The sequence below is a fragment of the Tyto alba genome, unplaced genomic scaffold (assembly GCF_018691265.1).
Source record: "Tyto alba isolate M040663 unplaced genomic scaffold, T.alba_DEE_v4.0 Super-Scaffold_1, whole genome shotgun sequence".
Classification (NCBI taxonomy): domain Eukaryota; kingdom Metazoa; phylum Chordata; class Aves; order Strigiformes; family Tytonidae; genus Tyto; species Tyto alba.
The window spans coordinates 13997807-14020415 of record NW_024881261.1 but is presented as its reverse complement, the minus strand read 5'-3'; the positions used below and the strand labels follow the sequence as shown (position 1 = coordinate 14020415).

General features: G+C 35.8%; 1 protein-coding gene across 6 annotated transcripts in view; it reads right to left on the bottom strand.

Moving 5' to 3' along the window:
• CFAP43 (cilia and flagella associated protein 43) overlaps nucleotides 1–22609 on the bottom strand; it is a 51157-nt gene that overhangs the window by 24708 nt on the left and 3840 nt on the right. For 4 of the 6 annotated variants that reach the window (XM_032988538.2, XM_032988537.2, XM_032988539.2 and 1 more), the window contains 15 exons: nucleotides 22008–22104; nucleotides 19124–19291; nucleotides 17577–17727; nucleotides 12827–12977; nucleotides 11536–11598; nucleotides 10320–10399; nucleotides 9456–9587; nucleotides 8215–8331; nucleotides 7030–7110; nucleotides 6049–6197; nucleotides 4924–5027; nucleotides 3722–3862; nucleotides 1493–1662; nucleotides 574–726; nucleotides 19–149 (listed from right to left, as the gene is read on the bottom strand). In XM_032988538.2, the coding sequence (XP_032844429.2) occupies nucleotides 19–149; nucleotides 574–726; nucleotides 1493–1662; nucleotides 3722–3862; nucleotides 4924–5027; nucleotides 6049–6197; nucleotides 7030–7110; nucleotides 8215–8331; nucleotides 9456–9587; nucleotides 10320–10399; nucleotides 11536–11598; nucleotides 12827–12977; nucleotides 17577–17727; nucleotides 19124–19291; nucleotides 22008–22104 (1888 nt within the window). The remainder of the gene's footprint in view (nucleotides 1–18; nucleotides 150–573; nucleotides 727–1492; nucleotides 1663–3721; nucleotides 3863–4923; nucleotides 5028–6048; nucleotides 6198–7029; nucleotides 7111–8214; nucleotides 8332–9455; nucleotides 9588–10319; nucleotides 10400–11535; nucleotides 11599–12826; nucleotides 12978–17576; nucleotides 17728–19123; nucleotides 19292–22007; nucleotides 22105–22609) is intronic. The other 2 variants (XM_032988540.2, XM_042788467.1) reach the window with 2 other exon arrangements.

Sequence of the window (22609 nt, the reverse complement as noted above, 5' to 3'; positions counted from 1 at the left end):
CTACCACTTTATACATACTTCCATTTCAGACACACCAGGGCACCATCATTTTCACCATTAACGAGGATGAATTTGCCATCCAGCGAAAATACCATGGATCTGATTCCCCCTCCTTGATATGAGTGACAATGTTTTTGAGCAAGTATATCCTAAAAAAGTCATAGAAGCAGTATCAGTAAATACATTTTTCTAATATCTGTAAATGCTGCTTCTTTATTTTTGTATAAAAGTCAATCCAAATTGTCAATACAAAGAACATAAAAGACTAGGAATTCAGTTTAAAATTTTTGACTGCAGAGGGGGCAAGTTTGTAGTATATTGATTTTGCAGGAGATAGAGTAGTACAATTATCTACTCTAAGATTTACTGGAGAAGTAAGTAGTTTGTATGATCATATACAAATTCATTACAAAAACAGTTGTACTGTATAATGCTACGTCAGTTCATGTTCAACATAAATTTTTCTGGAACACCTTATATTCAAGTGAAGAAAAGCTTACAGTGAAAGAAAGTAGCTTTCACATCTCTTTCTCATGTAAACCAAACAAAGCCTGTTCCTGGATGCCGACCTACCATAGTGAAAGTATTATAGATGAACAAAACACCATCCTTTGCTGCTGATGCCAGCCAGCGGCTGTTGGGTGATAAACAGAGGGAACCTGATCCAAACTGATTGCTAGGAGTCTTCTTTTCTGATAAAAATACTGATGGATCTTCCAATGTATTCTGCCAAACACAATGTTAGCAACAGTTCAGATGATGGAAATAACTATGCCATTTTGAGAAGACTAATGAGAGATTTGCGGGTTATCACATGTGTTGCAATTGAAAATGTTGTTGGATTACTGAACTCAGGAAACAGAACCATTTCTGTGCTGCTGACTTGCTTCTCATCTCTTCAAAAGTGCCTGTATTCAGTATGTTTGAGCCTGGATTTTGTTGGCTCAGAAAGTATGGGACTTGTCAAGGAGGAATGTTCACCTTTGGAATCCACCTCCTTGCTTGACCTAACTCTTAAACTGAGGGAGACCTATGAGCTGCAGATAGCTCCAGTTCATCAGCAGGTAATGACAGTGGTTTCCTGAAGCCCCCACTACCTCATTGTGAGACAGGGCTCGGCTGGGCTTGCAGTTGCCTCTTAGTGTCACGGGCTCTCATTGGTTCAGTTCCTTCAATAGGTGGATATTCGGGTTACTCGTCAGACTGCACAAAAGCACAGCTCTAATACAGAAGCTACATGTGATGTGCCTGCAGACTTATGAGTTTCAAGAACTAATATCTGGCTTTCTCTGTAATAGAACAAGGAAATTGCTTTTGCCAGGTTTCTGAGCAGGTGGTAGCATACTAAAAGTTGATGTTTATGGATGGAATAGGTATTTTTAGTGCAGAGAGGATTTCTTTAAGATAATATCCTTCTATATTCACTTCATCTACAGATTTTGTTCACTGGGATTTAACCACCACCCAAAATAAAGCAGCTTCAGATAATTACCTTTTCAGAGAGATGATATTTACAGATGAAAGGCGCACAGGTACAGTAGCCATATACAAGGTTATCCTTCAATCTGACTGCTGAGCTCAAAGGGTAATCCAGATCATATTGTTCCTTTTTAATGGCACTAGCATTAAGCATTCCTTGTTCATTGACATACTTATCATTATCTAAACAATTGAAAAAAGAAACAGGGAGGGAGAGGCATCACTACCACTAATGGCAGGTGCTTCACCTATCAAGTAATTAGGAAAACCAGTCTCAGCAAGGAGTGAGCATGATGTGAGTTTTCAAGGAGGAGACTGGGAATTAAGATACCTAGCTTTAACACTAACTCTGGGGGTTGTGCTGATGTAGCACACTGCAGTGAAGCAGAAAGATAGCTCTACCAGCTCTAAATAAGTACTAGAAACAGTTTAACCACAGTGATGTAACAATTTCTATACAGTAATTTACCCTGCTTCTTGGGTACTAGGTAAGCAGCGCTAATTAGTTTGCATGGACGTTCATGTCATCATTGCCTTCATCTAGAACTTGTTTAGGCATCTCTGCCATGAAGTAAACACAGCCTGGGTGGTATTAGCTAAAACACCTAAGTTCACATCTTCAGAAGGGCATTTTATTATTTTCTGGTTCCATAATTTGAGCTTCAAAGAGACACCTGAAATTAAGACTGATGCAAATCTTCAGCAACTTTGAAGATCAAGCCCCATTTTATATGTCTGAAAATAGGCACAAAAAGAAACCAAACATAAGTGAATATTTAAAGAATATACTAACTTCATTGAAAACTATCTCTAAAAAGCTTGTATACTGTAAAGCCTTTTAGAAGTGAAATGTAAATAACTAGAAAATCTGGCAGTAGGCTTACTAACAGTTTTACAGTTTTCTCCACAAAAAGGCTTTGTTAGTAATTCAATGGCATATAATGTGAGCAAAATAATATAAAAATAGAATTATGTTAATAATGAACACAGGCTGCCTTTTGCTGTAATGTAATAGAAGACACCACTGAAACCTCAAACTATATTGGTTTGACATTCTTAGGTGAAAGAGATATAAAACTGGAAGTGCATGGTGCCACTGCCAGCCAAGCCTGTCCTGAGCTGGCTGCATGGTGAGGACAGAAAGCACAACATTGCCTTAGTTAATTCATTTAAGCCCTTTCATGACAACTGAATTAGTTTCCCAGCTGATTCCAGAAAGTGCCCCAAATCAATGCATTCCCAGAATATCAGTTTTAAATATTCCTAGAATATCAAACACAATTAAAAGTTCTGTAATCACTCATGACACTCAGGTCCATTTTTTCTTGCTTATGGGACTTCTAAAATACTATAATATTATATCTGTGTCCTGAATGACACAAACAAATTCCCGAATTGTTTCACTGTTGAGGATGGCATATATAAACCAAATCATGAACAGCATTTGAAAATTTAGCATGGGTTACCCAATTTTGTGAAAGACTAACAGGTTCCCTTTATTTTACCTTCACATTATGAATAGAGATTCTAACTGTGATGTCCCAATATGTACCTTGCACACTGCAGATACACAGGGCCAGATTTCCAGAAGGTGAATGCAAGTATGCCATTCTTAAGTTTCCTTAATTCTCTTTTCCTCAGTGTGCCATATTTTTCATAGAATGTTTCTTTGTAACATTCCTTATTGGGATACAAGTTAATATTTTTAAAATACAATGGACTTTTTCCTTCGTGCTTTTATATAGAAAAGCTATAACAAAGACAGGGAGTAATTGTGTTTTGAGATATATCAACCTTTAACCTCATTCTAATGAGCTATTATATCCTATAATAATTCTCTGAAGAGGCTGGTGGGATTGATTCCGCTCTGAACACCTGACATGCTAGCCTGCATACAGGTGATGCCAAGCCCAAGGCCTCTTTGTGGCTGGCTTTGGCCATTTCCCACAAGGTAGTAATAATAACAACAACAACCAGTAGTAGTAAAGTGGTGACTCTGTGATTCTGCAAGTGAATTACTTGTCTCCTTTCTTCCCTGGCTTTCCCTCAAAATATCACGTTCTTTCTGTTAAAATGATTCAGCAGACTATAAGCCTACAGACTGCTGTATGAGAAATGGTTTCCTCAGAGAATGTATAGATGTAATGAAGAGATTAAGAGCATTAGTATTTTGTGTTAAGGGATGGCAATAGTATGCTCTTGCCTTAGAAAAATATCACATAGTATATATTTCAATTCTTACCTGTTGTGAGTGCTGAAGATACACAAAAAATTTCCAGTCTTGCTTGCTGGACGTCTGCTATATTAAGAAGTACTAACACTTCAACTAAGTCATTCCTGAAGTCAGAAATTACAGAAAGGTCCAGCACTTCAGCCTCCAACACTGAAGCAGGTAGGGAACACCAATGCAAATTGTTACTGAAGCATGGTAACATTGTTTTTACTAAGATATTATGTGAAACAAAAAGCCGTCCCTGTTCAGAATACCTCAGCTCAACCACACAGTTTAGAACTTGCATTAAAATGTCAGACAAGCCACAGCTTGGCTTCAGAAAGTGCTGGATGCATACAACTTCAGCTTGAGGCACCAGGTGCTGAGAACGCCAAGCACCAGAGTGTTGTTATTACATTAAACATTCAAATCTGAGTTTGCATCCAGCTTGAATTGTAGCAGTTTTGAGGCTGTCTGCTGATAACTGCTAGATAAAGCGCAGAAAAGCCGTTTTCTAAGAAGCCAGCCAGACAATAAGAACATGATCAGGAAAATTCTGAAAACTATCTAAGGAGAGGCGATTCTATATTTGTCAAACAAATTAAAATGATAAAATCATGTCCTTTTATAAATAAAATTATGATGAAGATCTATATGCACAGATGTGATCTGTAAGTATAAAGTTATTGGAACTGAGAGACTGCATAAACAAATTTACAAATTTCAGAAGAATCTTTTTGTGAGTCAAAATTCCATAATTTTTTATTCTTTAATATCAACCAGCAAAGCTGACAATTCCAGCAGTCCCCATGTTAAAGATGTCTCGGACAGACATTTGTAACAGGAGATTGCAACTAGCTATCATGCCCTACAGTTTTTTAATCTGAATTGTCATATGGTGAACCAAAAAGGTATTAAGTTCTTTGCCAGCACTATTACTTTTGAGCTGGAGTTGTGGTCAGTTGGTCAGATAATCCATTCTTTTCCCTGTGATTTATACATACCCTGGAAGAAAAGTAATATTGGTGCTTTTGCTAACTAAAACTACACAGGGGAAAAAAAAAAAAAATGGCTAGGACAAAATATGGTTAGGAAACAGGTGGGAAAAATAAGTTTAGTCCTCAAAAAAAATAAGTAGGATCAAGGAGAGTGGCTTAGTCTGACCAGCAGGTATACTTAAAATACATCAAATAGTGAAAACACAGTGCAATTAATGTTGTTACATATATTACCTAAGTATCCAAGAACTTGGAATAATTTTGAAGGCCGGGCATCTAAAATAAAGATATATCCTTCTGTAGCTCTAGCGATGAGGAACTGGCCACTCTGATCATAACTAGGTAAAATATAAATCCAAGTAGAAAACAGTTCAATAAATTCAATAAAAAGCATCAAATAATTCCAGTCTCATAACTCTACTGACTTCATTGAGGGCATAAACACAACTGGAATTTCAGCTTCTAGGTTTACAGGGTTAGGTCCTGATATAAAGCCCACTGCTATAAGTGCAATTTCTAACTGAGTGGGTAGTCAGTCTAAAGCTAATGATACTCCATAGCAGTCTATATTAACAACTTTATTAAATCTGTCTTTGAAGTTCACGTTTTAAAAAATAAAACTACTATACTGATTTTTATATTATTTTGAATACATACATCTTTGTTTGCACTGATTTGACTTTGAATAAGTTGCTTTCTGTATCTATTTTTAATATTTTATCTCGAGTAACTGTGAAAAAAAATCACATCTGAGTCTCCAAATAATAGGCAGATTTATGTTAAAGTTTAACAGTTCAAAATCCATTCTGTTTTTTAAAAAGCAGAAGTAAAATACTCTCAGATTTTTCAATAATTGAAAAAACCCCAACCAAACAAAAAACCCCTTTTAGATCACTAGAGCTAATTACAATAGGACTGGTAAATTCCAGAACTGTAAGCAAATGAATAATTAACAATGGTAATAAAAATCCACCATATAAGAAGGGATTACCAAAAGGCTTAAACTTAACTTTACAAACCCTCAAATTGAGATTCAGTGAGAAATAACCCTCTAAATTCAGATACATGGAATTGTGCATAATTACTGCATATGGTGATCTGCCAGAAATGATCTTATACATCAGTATTTTTAGTGCTTGGTTAAACCTTCTTAAAATACAGATTTATTATATTTCTCTCATATAAATCCTGCTACTACTCCTCCTGCAGGCAATTCAGAATATGCTGGAAAAGATTGAAGCTGTTAAAATATTTTACTTGGTTATTTTTAGAATAAAATCTTCAAGTTTTTTGTTCAACTAACAGAATTACTCAAGCAACAAATTGACAACATTCCTGCCCTTGTTACTACATACTTACTGCAAAGATAGCACTGGAAATTTGGAAAGAAAAATTCTGTGAACAACACGTGGAGCTTCAACTTTGGTAACATCAAGGAAATAGATCTGACCTCTTTTGGTCCCTACAGCAACACTGTTGGAGGAGGGACAGCAAGCCATAGCAGTTGCCTAGTTGAGAAGTAAAAGATACTGTACAGTTCCATATCTTTTTATATATTATGCTATATTTTAGTATGTAATTTCTTTTACTACTTAAAAATCTCCAAAATTTGAAAAAGAAACTCCAAGTGGAATATCTAAAAATGTTTTTTTCTTTTAAACAAAGAAAGGATTTTATAGACATCATGGGAATTTTACTTATATTTTGCATCTACACATCAAAAGCTAATTCTGTGCTCTTCAGAAAAAAAAAAAAAAATTATATCCACTATGCAGTTTTTAAGTGAAGGAAGTTCCGTCTAAATAAAACAGTGAGTGTGCTGTTATGTGTACAGCTGTTACAGAAAGGGATTTTTTTTCTTACTATGTCAAATTTCAGGGTCTGAATGCATCTTAAATCAGGACAAAGCATTAAAAGTTTAAAATACTTCTATCAACTCAATTCTTAAAACCTATTTTTCAGATCAATCAAGACATTTAGTTTTTATACACCTGAAACTTTTCTTTCAGTTCTGACACTCATAAAAAAAAAACCCAAAACTTTAATAAAGTAATATAATAAAATTTTAGATTGTTATTTACAAATACATGCTTAAAGACACATCACTAGGACATTAGGTTGAAATGTCTCCTTTATGGCCAAGTTAAATACATGATTAGTTCAAGGAAACATTCTGAAATATAATAATTTTTAAATCTCTTTCATGGGTTGTTCAAAGACACTATTGAGTTCTCCTCAGCACTGGTTGGTCCAAATCTCTGGAATATTATGCTATGAATTTAAAAATATTAAAGAAAATTTTAAGTATCAGTCACTATATAAGCTACTTATTACATGTACCTCTGTATCAAGGTTTAGCTTGCTGAGGCACATTCCGTCTTCCAGTAACCAAACTTGTACTTCACCTGAAATTGTTACAGACTGTTGAACAGAGAAAAACATAGTGAAAAGAGGGTGGAATAACCAAATAGTCTGGAATTGACTAGTGATCTCCTGTAGAATATAAGTTCAACTACTGTCTGAGCATAGCAGATCAAGGGCTACTAGTTTTTCTTGGAATTATCTTGCTTTTCCTTTAGGTCCTGTTGCTGCAAGTTACACCTAAGGAAGACGTTTAATGATCTTTGTGAATTGCTGCAACTACAGCAATGGTCTTTAAGCAGAATGAGACAATCTAGGGCAAAACATGTAAGCTTGATCAATATTAGCACTCCCACCATTCAGACAGCAATAGAAAAACCTGCTTATAATTTTCTTTGCATAGGAAAGGGTTTAAGGAGAAGCCTTGTGCTCTCACATGAAAAATTATGCATATCATAATGGTGCTTGAGTTCTTCTTATATCGAGGCAATTTTGTAATTCTACAGTAAAGTATGGCTAGAGATCAAATCAACCCTCACATTACTCATTCAGGTAAAATTTATCATGCCTATGCTAATGACAAACAAACGGATTCAGCAAACCTAGTTGATTAAGACCCCAAGGTTCCTAGGCTGGCTACTTGAAAAATTCATGGTCTGGAGATGAATAAGACTTGCTGGCTAAAATATATGTCTTGCAGGAGCCAAAGAGATAAGAGCAAAACAAGGAATTTTTCAGAATGTACAGACCCATGAGTAAGGCCTTCTTTGTCTCTAAACCCCAGGACAGAAGCATCTCTCTGGTTGTTCCAATTTGTGCTGAAGGCTGAAAAGATCAGTAGGAATTTCTCATTCCAACATCTATTCTTTGAACTGAATCCATCTTTTGCTCAGCTATGTTCCTGAACAATGGTGAGTCATATAAATCAACAGCAGAACCAATATAACATTTTAGCAATCTGTGAATTATCCACCCTATATTCTAGAGCAAATTATGACACTTTTAGAGACCATACCTGAATTAATGCCATTTACTTCCTTAATGAGAAGTTACACAACTGTAACAAACACCAGAACAGTCCCAGTCTCTGCAAGGCTTTTGATTCTGTGCCTTAGCAACAGAAAAGTGGGACTATTATATATAAGAAAGAATACCATTTCTTACCACACAGTACTTGTTCCCTGGAGTAAGAAAATCAGCTGCCAGAAAACAACTGCCACATGCGTCCAAGAGTTTGACAGTTTCTCCACTGTGGGCAGGTTTGTAAGTATAAATTGTTCCCTGACAAATAAAGAGAAATAATCCGTCACTGAGCTATGAAACTTTTCATTAAAATCTTTCAAAGACTTCAACAAAAAATACTCATCTTTCTGAGCTTCACACTTTAAAGTTTTATATTTGACTCTAAACTGAGGTAAAAAGTGCCCAGTAGAATTCAGCCGAATTTACTGGATTATATTAATTTACACATAGCTAAAGATTGGATTAGTTCATTCTATAGTGATCCAGCTAGTCACATTTTCAAGAAGTTTTGTTTCTCAAAATTGTTTTAATAAAATAATTTAAAACCACCCAATTTCATGTTTCTCCAGGAATCAATAAATATTCTAAAACAACATAAAACACAAATCATAAATCATAAGCTTTAACAATTGTTTTTATCTAAAGATCTCAAAGCCTCTTAGAAACAATTCATAACTAATATTGACAAAGATTTTAGAACTTCTCTACTCATTTTACAAAAGGAGAATGAAATCAGAGAGTGTGACCAAAGTTACCATTGCACTGCTGTGCAGAACACAGAACGTCCTGACTGACACACACACACACACACTACAGAAACATTTTAAGTCATTTAAAAATGCCAATGTAAATGATTAAAAGTCTGGAAAAACAGGTGGAGTTTGAGAATCTGGGACTCTTGTGTAAGATTTCTGGACATCAGGCTGGTCAAAGGATCCCAGACTGGGTTGCCAGACAAATTCTGGTACATGTACAGAACAACTCTACTGGATAGCCACAGTGGGTCTGAAAAGCTGCACTTTTCTTACTGTGCAGGCACACGTCAAGCCTAGAGCTCATGTGCATTAGGTCTCATGTGACCTGGAGACACTGGAGAGCCTGAACATGTACTCCACACTGTTACACACACAAATATTTCTGTTGGGAAATCTCAGCATTAGGTACGTTATAATCCACCATCTGCAGGAGTCAGTGGTTCCATGCTTCATTAAAAGTCTTTCCAATCTTTCATTAAAAACACAAGATGGACTAAGTTCACATCTGATATAATATGTTGACTTGTGTGATCACATTACAGACATTTCATACTAATAGTATCAGCATACACACATAGAATCACAGGAACATCCCATTATGTAATGCTATTATCTCAAATGCTATACCTGGTCAGTGACAAGCAGAAGTACGGTGTAATCAGGAGAGAATATGAGGCTGGATATGGGTTCTACGATATCAGCACAGATTTTCATCTCATAGTGCAGACCTCTGATGTGATAAAAGAATAAAATGCCCTCCTGTGCAGAAAAGTACAAATCCATATGAGGTCTAGGTCATTTATCCTAGACCACTCTGGCAAACTGAACTGCAAGGACTTCTGAAAATCTCTAAAGTAACAGTGTTTAACTGTACCCCATCACTAATGGCCTCATTTGCCTTTACTATGTTTAAATCCAGACAACTTTTACCCTGGATAACAAATCTATTGAAAAATGAAGGTGTTCTTTAATAGAAGTCTTAATAACAGTCCATGTTTGATAACAACAGACTCTCTCATCAGTTAATACTTAGGATTTCATACTGGGTTTTTTGAGACAATATAAGAATTTGTCTCACTTAATCAGTAATGTACAATTGCATTGTCAGTTTGGATTAAATACTGAGTTAGATTTTGCAGAAAACAATTTGGCAATTCTCTTGGTCATTTTATCTCCTTTCCTATGTTTTGTCCATCCTTCTTTTCCATTCCTCTAGAATAGTCTCTGTCTTTTGCTAAAAATAGCATTGTCCTCTTTTGTTGCTTCTTTGACTACAGAAATGGAACCTCTTCCCAACCCGCTCCCTTCAAATTTCTTGTCTCAAGTCTTAACAACGAAAATATATACAACAGGGAGAACCTTTATAGTTCTGCAGCCCTCCACTTTTTTCTAACTCTTGTCTTTCCAGTGAATTCTGCAAAAATACTCCATATAAATATTCTTTGGATTTCACACAATAAGAGTAAGTTAAAAGCATAAAGGATGACTTACACTTCCAGCTGCGTACAGTCCCTCATTACAAAATGCCATGACAAATAAAACTGTTTTTTCCAGATCCTTTGTTTTGCCACCTGAGAGCACAAAACCAACATAAAATATCAAATTGAATTTATTGTAACAATGTGTCTCAACTTTGAATCTGGGATGATTTACTATTTGTGTGTAAAAAGGCTTCATGGGCTATATATTGTTCGGATTTTTTGCTGTGATAGTGAAGGAGAAGGTTGGTATACATAATATGAAGTGACAGTACTACTGTGGTCTAATGAACTAGAAATTAATTTGAAAAATCATTTGATTTTGTAAAGACTGCTAAATAGCCACATTAAAGTTTGTCACTAATGGATTCATTGAGTCATTTAGGTTGGAAGAGACCCCAGAAATCTTCATTTCCAACCTCCTGCTCAGCACAGAGCCAACCTCAAACTCAGAACCAAAATCAAAGTTAGATCATATTGTCCAGAGTTATATCCAGCCGAGGTCTGAATATACCCAAGAATGGTAATACCATAGCTTCTCCGGGCAACTTGTCCCAGTGTCTGACTACCTTCACTGTGAAAGTAATTTTTTTCCTAATATCTACCCAGAATTTCCGCTGATGCAAATTGTGTCCTTTGCCTGTCTGGTTCCACCTTCTCTGTAACCTCTCATTAGGCAGCTGAAGCAATAGTAAAATCAACCACTTCCTTTTCTCTAGGCTGAACAAACATAGTTTTGTTCTCCTAGCCCATCTCTGTATGTCATGTATTTAGACTCTGCAATAATCTTTATGGCCCTGTGCTGAATTTTGTCCATTATGTGAGTATCCTTTCTGTACCGTGGAGCCCAAAAAAAGAGTTTGAAACAAACCCCTAAATCCTAACACAACTAAATTACAAGTGATGTCAGTTCTAAAAAAAGTTATTACAACTAAGCAGTAGGGAACCTATTCTAGCATCACTTATTCCAACTTAAATTAGAATGAACAGAAATTATTTTACTGCCACTGTTTCTCCTGAGGCTATTCATTTGGCCATCTATTAGCACAAAAGCTATTAATCATTTGTCATGTAAACATATAAAAGATTGCCATCAATGTGTCTTACAGAGGCCGATGTGAGCTGAGCTTTTCTAACCAGTGGCTTCCAGCTGTACTCACATATTATTACTCCCAGACATCACTTGTGTTGCCTAAAAATCTATTAGCTTGAGTTAAACATGGAAATACCTTTCTTCTTCTGTACTTCTCTACGAACACATGACACCACGTCCGAGAGTTTACACATGTATTCTGCACAAAAGAAAACAATTTATAACATCAACCTTATTTATATGTCAATATTGTAATAAAAGTCAGTTGTATTCCAGTCTACTGAATGAAAGGCCGGGTTCAGTATATTGAATGAAAAATGTGCATCCTTCCGCAATAACCACCATTTCTGTTATTTATGCAACTGAGTAGGCACAATCTTTCTGTGATTCAGCTTACAGCTGTAAAAGGGAGACAGCAGTATTTGGCATAGAGAATAGTACAGATGCAGATTTATCTATCTTCTAGTGCTAACTTCTGGTATTGTTATTTCTAACCATGATTTTTTGATTTGATGTACTTACAAAGGAATTTTCAATCAGTCTGAAAAAAATGCCCAAGTGAAATGTGGCTGCTTATGATACTGTTTGCAACACCATAACAGGAACATAGGAATGTGCTTAAAGTTGGACATGCACTTAAGCACTCTTCTAAATAGATACAGATTGTATTATGTTTTAAATTAAGCAGAAGCTTCAGTATAATATGAATACAGACAATTTTGTTACACAGTTTTATGGGAGGACTCAAATAAAAATATATAAGCCAAGGAAAAAAGCCTAAATGGCAAATATTCTTCTATTTTTTTGCCTTCTACTGAAATGGCAAAAAATTTCTGGTCACACCTCAGATTTTTATTTGTTGATGATTTTCAACTCTTGATTTGGTAAACTTACAACTCTGATAATTTCAAAAGCAGAGAAATAATGTCAGTTTGTTGAGTTTTTTAAGAGCAGCCTTCCATTTCTGTCCTAACTGCTGAAACTGAACAGAGTTACAGTACTTTGGGAAAGTCAGGGATACTTGCCGAACCTTAAAAAAATAATGTATTACATGGACAAAGAAGAAAACAAGATTATCACCAGCCTGTCTATTAACACTGATTTATATATATATAATCTAGTAAGGCTGCTTAATAAAATCTGGGCTTCTGAAACTACTGTTCATTTTATCAGTTTTGATGTATTTAGAGCTTTTTGTCTTTTCTTGTCAAAGAAAAATGAAAGTCGAAGTGCTAAAGAAACCCACACAGCAGTTCAAAAGATATTCTCAAATGTTTATCATGCTAATGGAAGAAATATGGTTCTACAATATAGCTTTACAATTTCTGTAAGGTACACAACAAGAGAACAGAAGAAAGCAAAAAAAGCTTTCAGCTGTCCACTTTCCTCCCTACTTGAATAAAACACACAGTGGAGCTACCTCTTACCAGGTGGAGGTTTTTGTTGAAGAACAGAAACACTGCATGTCTCGGCATCAATTGCCAAAACGTGTCCTTCTTTACAGCCCATGTAAATTTCTGAGGTTCCAGTCCAGCAGTGGGCAGTGGGATGCACTGAAGGCTCGATATAATCTCTAGGCTTCAGCACAAAAATAAACAAGTTCAATCAACAATTGACAAATATCTGTGCAAGCAGTTACATTCATTTTAAGGCAAAAAAAGATCACTACCTGATCAGAGTCTGACCACTTGTATAACATCAGCCTTATTTTATTCAGTCATCCCTTCACTGAGGCTAGTAACTTGAGAAACAAGAAGACTTTCCAGAAAAGTCTGTCTGGAGATATTGGTAGAGAACTCACCTCTTTCTCTAGAAGCTTGTTTAAATGATATTTGCATTGAAAAATTATATATATTTGAATTTGAATTTATCTATATTTATTCTCCAGCACTTGCACCTGTTACAGTTTTGCTCTCTAGCTTGGAAATCCCTCCAACGTCTTCCCTACCCTGGCAAAGATACTGACCCATCATAACCAGGTCATCTCCCAGTCTTTTAATGATAAAAATCAACACATTGAGCCTCTAGAGTTTTGGGGTTTTTTAACTGGAAGCCCAAATTGAAATGGTTACCCGCTATGACCTCACCCTGACAAATGCTTTTCAAATTGCTTTTCAGAATAGTCTTCCAATTTGTAGACATAATCTGTACATGTCTTGAATATTGGCAGTACTAAAAAAAAAATTTGTTTAAATAGTTTATTTTATCATATAATCCAAATTGCTCTGTAAAACAGATCTGTCAACCTTTGTGTCATCTGCAAATTAGTTCTAGAAATACCGCTGCCACAGAGTTCCCTGGTGCCTTGAATTTCATTTCACTAAAATAAATCTCATAAATCCTCCATCCATAAAACAGGAAGAACAGAACTTCTCCACCAAATATTATTAAAGACAGTGACCTGTTCAGATACAAGAGTAACAGGAGTCATCTAAATATCATGACAGAAAGAACCAGATTGAAGAAAATTCAGGGAGGGGGATAGGTGAACAAACCAAAAGGAAAACTTGGGAGAACATTTAAAAGAGAAGATTCAAAGAACCATGCATGTGAACAAAAGTGGTGAGGAACACTAGACAACATGGTAGATGAAAAAAAAGAAGAGTCTATAATTCTGTAATATACCTGCTGTCTCACTAAAGGTTCTATAAAAGGAGGAAATATGGATGGACTCGGGATGAAAACATAGGACAGAGATTCATAAATATCTAGATTTCAAGGACTCACTATATAATTCTGGGTAACTTACTCTCTATTTATGCTTACAGAGCATTTTTAATTTCTCAGGAGAAAAATGTTATAGAAATAAAGTATATTAATATTTACTTTATAAATCAAGTAGGACTAACAGTAATAAATCTATAACAAACGGGGCTTTACATCACCCAGAGAAACATTTAATATAGGTGTTTTCACTGATTTTATGAGGCTTGACCATCACAAATCTTTGGGAAGGTTGTAAATGAACTACAGTGAGTCAGAAGCTTCCTGTGTAAAGACAACTTCTGTAATGTTCCTTTGTAGCTGCTGTCACGACTGTCTTTACACATAAACTAGACAAAATATGCTAGTCCTAGGATGAGATTATGTAAATCCCAAATCAGGTTGCTTCTTGAAATGTGCATTGGTATGGTGGTGCATAATAATGATGATGCTGTCTTTTTTTGAACTTCTATCCCCTTTGGGTAGCACCTCTTCAGGGAAAAAAAATCCATGATGGATACTTGTCATGAAAAGTTTTATAAAAAGACAACGGAATAAAATCGGTACTGATGATGAAGTGGAATCAAGTGGGCTTGTCATGGTAAAGCATATTCAGAAAACTCAGGTCCCAATTGTAAGAAATACTGAAACAAAACTAAATCAATCTAATGCAAGAAAGGATTGAAAGCTGTAGTAAATTTCAATTACTTTCACTCTGCTGCCCCATTGTGGTTACACTTTGGTACATACCCAGCCTCAGTATCTCGCAGAGTATGGAACCCTAACATTTCAAAGCAGCAAACAAGTGCGCTGGCAATGGGCACACTTTTCTTGATTGCCTCTCCTACGTTCCTTAGGAATGTGCTACAGCCTCCAAGGACCATGGACCATGGTTCTTCATTTTGGTTACACCAATGTCAAAAATATTGACCTCAATTGACTCTGACTTAGTGATAAAGAACAAAAATCCTTCTGTCAAATTCTGCAGAGATAGGCAGAGCTTCATCAGACCATGATACTATTCCCACAGCATTCAACTGAATGCACTTCATTATCCACCACAGGAGAAGCAGGTTGTCTCTTGCTAATTGAAAAGCATTGATGATAGTAGAGAGGAAAATAACTCCAAGGTATTTATAAATGTCAAGGCACAGATTTTATGCCAGAGTCAGATAACTGCTCATGGACATTTGTAATGGTATACAAATCATCAGTGATAGTAACCATTGATACATCTGCCACAGCAGCCAGACAATTTATAAAGACAGCGAAGAAAACCTCTATTTTGGACAGCCAGGTCCATTGAAGCAACTGTAATCCGAACATATCTGGATATCTGAGGAACTCAGCAAGATCAATGATTTCAATCTCTCTCAAAGTTCCTGCACTAGACACTTCTCAACATAAAGATCTTGATAAAACAGTATTTCAAAGAAGTATCTTCTCCATCAAGGATATGCTGATCAACTTGAGCAGGAATTGCTTTGCCAAAACCATGTTCCATGTTGGGGTGCTAGAAGAGGGTGATTAACCTGACAAGACATACACATGTGATTCCCCGCAGTGTGGGGAGTTACAAGATCTAGTAGTGGCTCAGTTTTTCTGCAAGGTTAGAGATGGAGCATATGTACACAGGCATGTGTGGAGGGGAGAATTAGTGCTGTAAGGCACAATAAATGCAAGTCCTGCAAAAAATTACTGAGCTATCATAGTCTGGAGCAAGTTGAAAACATGCGAGAAATTGGTTCAGTGCCTCCCAGTGCTAAACTGTGAGTGTAGCACCTCACAATTTAGTACACATGGAACATAGAACCACAAGAACAAAAGGAACAACAAAAGCTTGTATTTCTTCAAAAAACTTTAATTTCTAAATAACCTGATGTTCATTACCTTGTCAATATTCACAACCAAAATACAGCCATCTAGGGACTTTGGACAGTAAATAACTATCAAAATATTTACCATGTAATTTGAAAGAAAAGGAAGTCTTCGTCAAAGACTAGTAGAACAATCTACTCTTATTCCAGGAATATTTTGATGTATAGGGAAAACATAATCATCTTGAATGTGCTAAAGTGAAATCTTGTTTTTTCTGGAGGCAGCTGGGAATGCAAAGACCCTGCAGTGGTGTCTAGTATGGTTGAAAGCACAAACTTTTCTGTGTGGAAAAGTTAATGATGAGGTTCTGCAAGTTCAAGCATAAGAACCTACCATTCCTGAATGGAATAGCATCCACTCAAGGACAGACAAATTCTATTAAGCCTCACAGACCTAATATGACAGTTGTTTTTTGACCCAGTGCCTCTCGTAATTCACTTTACAGGCTAAAGAACAAAGTAGTTTTTGCAATTTGTCATCTGAACATAATGTAAGAGGCAGTAAGGCAGAATAAAAAGGCAATGCCCCCGATAAGCATATATTATCTTAATTTTCAATGTTCTAAATGACCTGAAATATAAGCAGTTCATGTGTAATCAGAAACAGTAGAGGATGTTCGTTTGTAGTCATTGATTGGCCTGGAAACCAAGGGCATCAGCAGTTACACGGTTAAACACCTCTGTGAATTTGAATGCATGAAGGCATGAAAAGAGGATGAGGTGAGGAAAGCATCATTCCCTATTTTAATTTTTTATTCTGCTTTATAAGAAAAGTTTACGGCAGAAACCTGTAGTATACTAATCTGGTGATACAGAACTCATATTTTTTTCATTGAAAAGGTGTAGTATAATGCCAGTATCATCCTATGCATGGCACTTTTGGTTTCTCATATATATCACAAGGCACCAAATAGAAATTGATGGTCTTAATCTTGGAAGAGAATCCCAGATAAGCAAGTTAAATATTTTCACACTGGCAGATGCTTCTACTTAGTAGTCAGGTGAAAGTAAATTTCAAACAAAATGAGAATGCTTTTGAAGCTTCTCAAAAGAGACATCTCAAGGGAGGCTAAGAAGTAAATGATCAAATACAAATGAAACAAATGGGCAGGTCCAACATTGACAGTGGTATGGGTTTGCTGTCTGGAATAAAGGCTTCAATGTTTTAATAGCTTTGTACATTTTCAGAGTCAAAAAGAAAACAAATCCCAAAGGGAAGTAAGGATACCTGAAGGTTACTGTCAGTTCTGCATGGGAATAGTTTTTCAAGGTTTCAGCAGGTCGTATAAACTTGGGCGTGGTTAAATGCTGACATGCTTATACTGCTTCTGGGGTACAGATTAGGAGCTCCACTGCACTGATACTTTACTATGCTAGGACCTGTGTCAGAAATCTCTATGTTGTAGTGGTACTGCACTGTGCAGTAGCAGCATGCTTTCTAAGTCTCCTGTCAAAATGGACTTCAAAAATATAGTTGAGATGACAGATCTATTTACTGGATTGTACCTGTTTAACCTGTTTTATTAATTTATTAACACCTATTTGTATAAAAAGTATAATGACTTGGAATAGTAAAAAGCAAAAAATCAGTAACTACCACAAATGTTTCTGCTTCATCTCCTACTAGTCCAGCAATGGCTGAAACTGGCAAATCAGGGCCATGGTATGGATCTTCATTATGAGGAACTGGGAAAAACAAATCCTTATGAGATCTCATGAACCCTTGTCCATCAGGGAGTTCCACAGGTCTGTGAAAAAGCAAGAGACGCTGTCTGAGGAGAAGAAATATTGTGAATAGTAAATGCTGATACAAAACTGGGAAGCATGTTTTCAGAATTTTGAGACACCAACTCAGTTAATGGGCTTTACTTCTGCAAGAGTAATGGACGACTCTTGTAGACAGTCATTCTATATGGCACATGCCACTCCACTGAAAACTAACAGTAATTCTACCACAAAGAGGAGTGTTCCTAACTGGCAGAAATGGATTGCCATGTTCTAGCTCAGTGTCTTTTCTTGTTGCCTTGTATAACCAACTATTCTATGTTATTGTTTCCTTACTCACCGGGATTAATACAGTCACACACCTAACTTACATACGCTGTGAGGATTCACTATTAATGTTAATTTGGAGAAAGTTTAACAATGATAGAAAATTAGTAGTACTATTTGCCTGTTGCACTCAGGTAATTGGTGTATAAGTAGTTGCTACAATGCAGGAGTTGAGGAATCTGTAGTATGTTAATTCATGCCTTGGAAAAAAAATTATGTAAAATAAACAATTCTCAGTGAACTTTTGACCTCTACTGAATGGAATGAAAAGTGAGCAAAAAGGAGTATATATGTATTTTCACATGTGTACTCTATAATGACAAAGGGCAAAAAACCTTTCAGTATTATTTTCAGATCACAAATTAAGGCCTTGTCTATACTTTCACTAGTATAACTGTGTCAGTGGCAATATATTGGTTATATTCATAGTTAATGAGATTAAACACACTTGGAAACTACAGAATAGTTACCACTGAAACAGTATAGGTGTTATACTTCAAGGACTCCAACAGTACGAATGATACCTACTACTCTTATACCAGCCTCAAAAAAACATTTTAGTATAAGTAAATTCTAGGCTTGTTGTGCTCAGTGAATTGCACTGACAGAGCCACCCTGTCTGGACCTGTAAATTGGCCGCACATCACCAGAAAACTGATACTGCTTTTGGTACCTTTTTTTATTACAACAACATACTGTTTAACCGCGCTTACTAGGAAGCAACTTGATTCAAATTTGGTTGTTTCACAGCTACAAAAGCAATGCTCAACAAAGCCACTTGCAGGCAAGCAGTCCAGGTACTACCTTAATTCAGTTACGCTGCATTTGATAGAGGCTGCCAAAGCATGTGATTAATATTAGCTTCATGATGTGGATAATCTGGAAATGTGAGTGCTAAGAAATGAAATCATAAATTTAATCCACCTGATTGACTAGATAGATTCACACTGTTGTGATTTAGCAATTAGTGCTTGCAATTGCTAGGTGAATTAAATTGGATTAAATTATTTGCAAACAGATGTAGGTTGCTGATCTTAGTTATTAAAATATACTTTTAGATTTTTCTATTAACCTGAAGGGTGTTCCACTTACTTTTGCTTAAGGTGATGTTCATCATTATTCCTTTCAATGTGCCAGATAGTAACGGAGCTCTCATTAACAAAACATAGTTGTTGCCAATTCATAGGGTTAAAACTTAAAGAGGTCCCTATAACCCCTGGCTGAGACTCACTGCACAGGAGGATATTTTCTTGCCAGTTCCTTCATTAAGGAGAATAAAAGAAAATAAAATCCATTAAATAAGTCAAAAATATTCAAGCCAAAAATCTGGATGTGATTATGACTGACACTCAAGATCAAGTTTGGAAAACAAATACTTTGTCACTCACAAAAATCCTCTGCTGTCAAACAAGTTAGGTCCTCTTAAGAATGAAAAGGAGGTGGTTAATTAGTCACACGTAAAATTACTATTGCTAAAGATGACTGAATAGTAAAATAAATTTGAAAACTGACATTTTAGAAATATTATCAGGCACTTCTTTTTGTGAAAAGACCAACAGAGTCAAGAGACATGGACTTTTTTTCATCAGTGACTACTTAAATGGGCCCAAACAATTAACTCTTCAGAACCTGACCTCAGCCTTGCTTTTCCAGTCTGTAAAATAATGATTATAATGCTTGCAGGCTTGCAGTTGGAGGGTATTATAAGTAGGAAAACACAGTCAGCCTGTGATTATCTATGGATGAATTACTTAGGTAATACAGTAATTGTGTTGTGAATGCAGACATACAAGCTATGGCTGCATTAAGTAACGAGCACAAAAACAGGGCAGAATTTGTGTGGGGCTGTTAAGTATAGCTGACACAAGCCTGGGAATCTGCTTTCCATTGACTTTTCTTTTGTCCAGTGTAACCTATTTTATGTTTTCACCATCTGAATTGCGTATTTCTCTATTATCCAGACTAATTCTTGACTGTATTTGCATTTTTAGATGGTGTCAAAGAACTGATTAACATCATTTGAAGAAAATGGTTAAAACTGGTGCTTAATTTCTTGGACAATACATCTGACTGTCAATCTAAATTACATTTATGGCTTTGCTATTTGTCATTACAGCCAAGAGAAAAAAAAAAAAAAACCTAAAATGTATACACTGCTGCAAATGGATTTAGTATAATCCTGTTGTTCTGGGCTGTAGTAAATTCACTCACAGAAACAGATCAGAATGCAAGACAAGGTTAATATTGATAGCATATGAAAAAAATGACAAGTATTCACACATACACTGTAACTCTCACTAAAATTACAGAAAGCTATAAGCTGCAATTCTGACTTTAAAAGATATCAGTGTAGCTCTCTCTCTAAAGATCTGTCAGCATGTTCTCATCTCATACCTAACAGATAGTGCCAACACTCTTTTATAGTAGATCATTTCTTAAGATCTGAAACTATATGGTACATGTATCTGAAAAAGAATCTGGCATTAAGCCTCTCCTTTGAAAATGAAAGAATAAAGATAAAGGGATAAAATACCTCAGATGCAAGGCAGCTTTGAGTTATCCATAAGCTTTCTGTATTGAGACTGACACAACTTTCAAAAACTCTGATTCCGAACTATCTGCTTAAAATACAGGAACTGTGCAATCATTGTATTGTAATGACACATTAAGAATGCTAAACACTGAGATTCCTTTCACCTGTATAAACACATTTCTACAATGAATGCACAATTTAATCCAAATGCAAAAACAAAGGTCCTGATCTCACAGTAAATTCACACACCTCTGTTCAAGTCATTATAAATTCTAAGTTTAATATTGTAAGGTAATTACATTTTGTTACTAAATTCTTTCTGACTGGAATCTAGGATGGTTCTTTCATGATAATTAGCTGCTGATAGTCGCATTCATGCTGATTCAAATAGGTTTAAGCTGTTATGTCTTGGAAATTGCCACTACTTTAAAACATTTAAACATTATTAGATATTTCCATTTTTAAGAATAATCTAGAGAAGTCTTTCAAGATGGTGAATTTCTGCTTAAGTGAACACAATGAGCACATTAGACCATGTGTGTTATTCCTACTGTTATAAACACACAGACATCCTTCCTGAACTACTGTGTACAACCAGAGTTCACAGCAAACATTATTATTCTTCATAAGGGATAAAGAAGAGGCGTCTGTAATAGTGTCTACTATCATTACTAAAATTATGAAGTTACAGGAGTTTCTGCCTCTTCACAAATCATTGTACAAGAAAAGGTCATCATTAAATTGGGAGTATACAGAATATTCCTTACATGTCCTTGTTTGTCTTTCTCCTATTCCACCCGCCCCATTTATATCGAAGAAATGCTCAGACTCCACAGTCAGTGGAAGCTTCCTGGCAATGGAGGCAAGAGCAGGATTACATTAAATATTCTAACTTTCTGTATCTGCACCATATTATATTTCTTTTCATGAGAATGAGCAGAAAATTATGATCTAACCTAGTGACCCACGGTAGCGTAATCACTGAGCAAAACTATAAGACAGAACTAGGATCAAGCACAAGTAATTAAGAGAACCACTGAACGGAGCAGGGGGACAAAAAATGTAGAAATCAGCTTTAGAACACTTTTTCTCTTTTCATCAGGCAACTTTCACAAACAGCATGGTACTCAATTTCCAAGGGTAAACAGATAATTAACTGCTGCTGAAGACTTTCTAAGTACTCTAAACCAGAATATTTTGAAGAAGGTAAAAGACTGTCTGTTACTTTGCTACAGGTTTCTGGCTAGCGGCTACTAATGCTAGAAAATAAACAGCACATTTGGTACACAAAGTTTGCAGATAATGATCAATCAGAAAAAAAAAAGGAGATGAAGGCAACCAGTGTGTCTTCCACATTTGTTAACTTAATTTATGCTAACCCAGCGCACACAAAAATATGAATTAAATGTAAATGGTATTAGAGAATTGCTTTTTTACTCTTACCATACTGAAAGAACGAATTCTGGGATTGAAGAGTAACTGGCTAGATACGGGCCTGTGAAACTAAATGCAAGTAAGGTGTAGTCCAGCTGAGCATTACCTGAAATGTAAAAATAAAGAACATGGACTTTAATTGGCCCGGACTTTTCTGTATACTATCACAGATAGAGTAGTCTTCTCAGTTCCTTTATACCCACTTTAACTCTTCAAAAACATTCTTCAGGCCCCTGATTCCTTTGCTTAACTTCAGATTATTGCTTTGATTTGATCATAAAAATGGTCCCTATGTATCACTGCTTGGAATTTTTTCTTTTTTTTTTTTCAATATTACCTTGAATTTGTAAAGTATTTTTCCCCAAGTACCCTGAAATCCTTTGCAGTCACAATTTCATTCATATACACAAAATAAGCAAGTAGTATGATCCTTATTTAAATAGCAAGGAAACTGAAACATGGATAGGGTAAGCAAAACTAAGGAGATAAATGTTATGAGGCAGGCAAAACTACATATTAGATCCTAGACTCCAAAATTTAACTGCAAGAACTCTCATTACTCTCATATCTCAGTTTTCTCAATGTGGCTTTCAGCAGTCCACTTGGAGCCT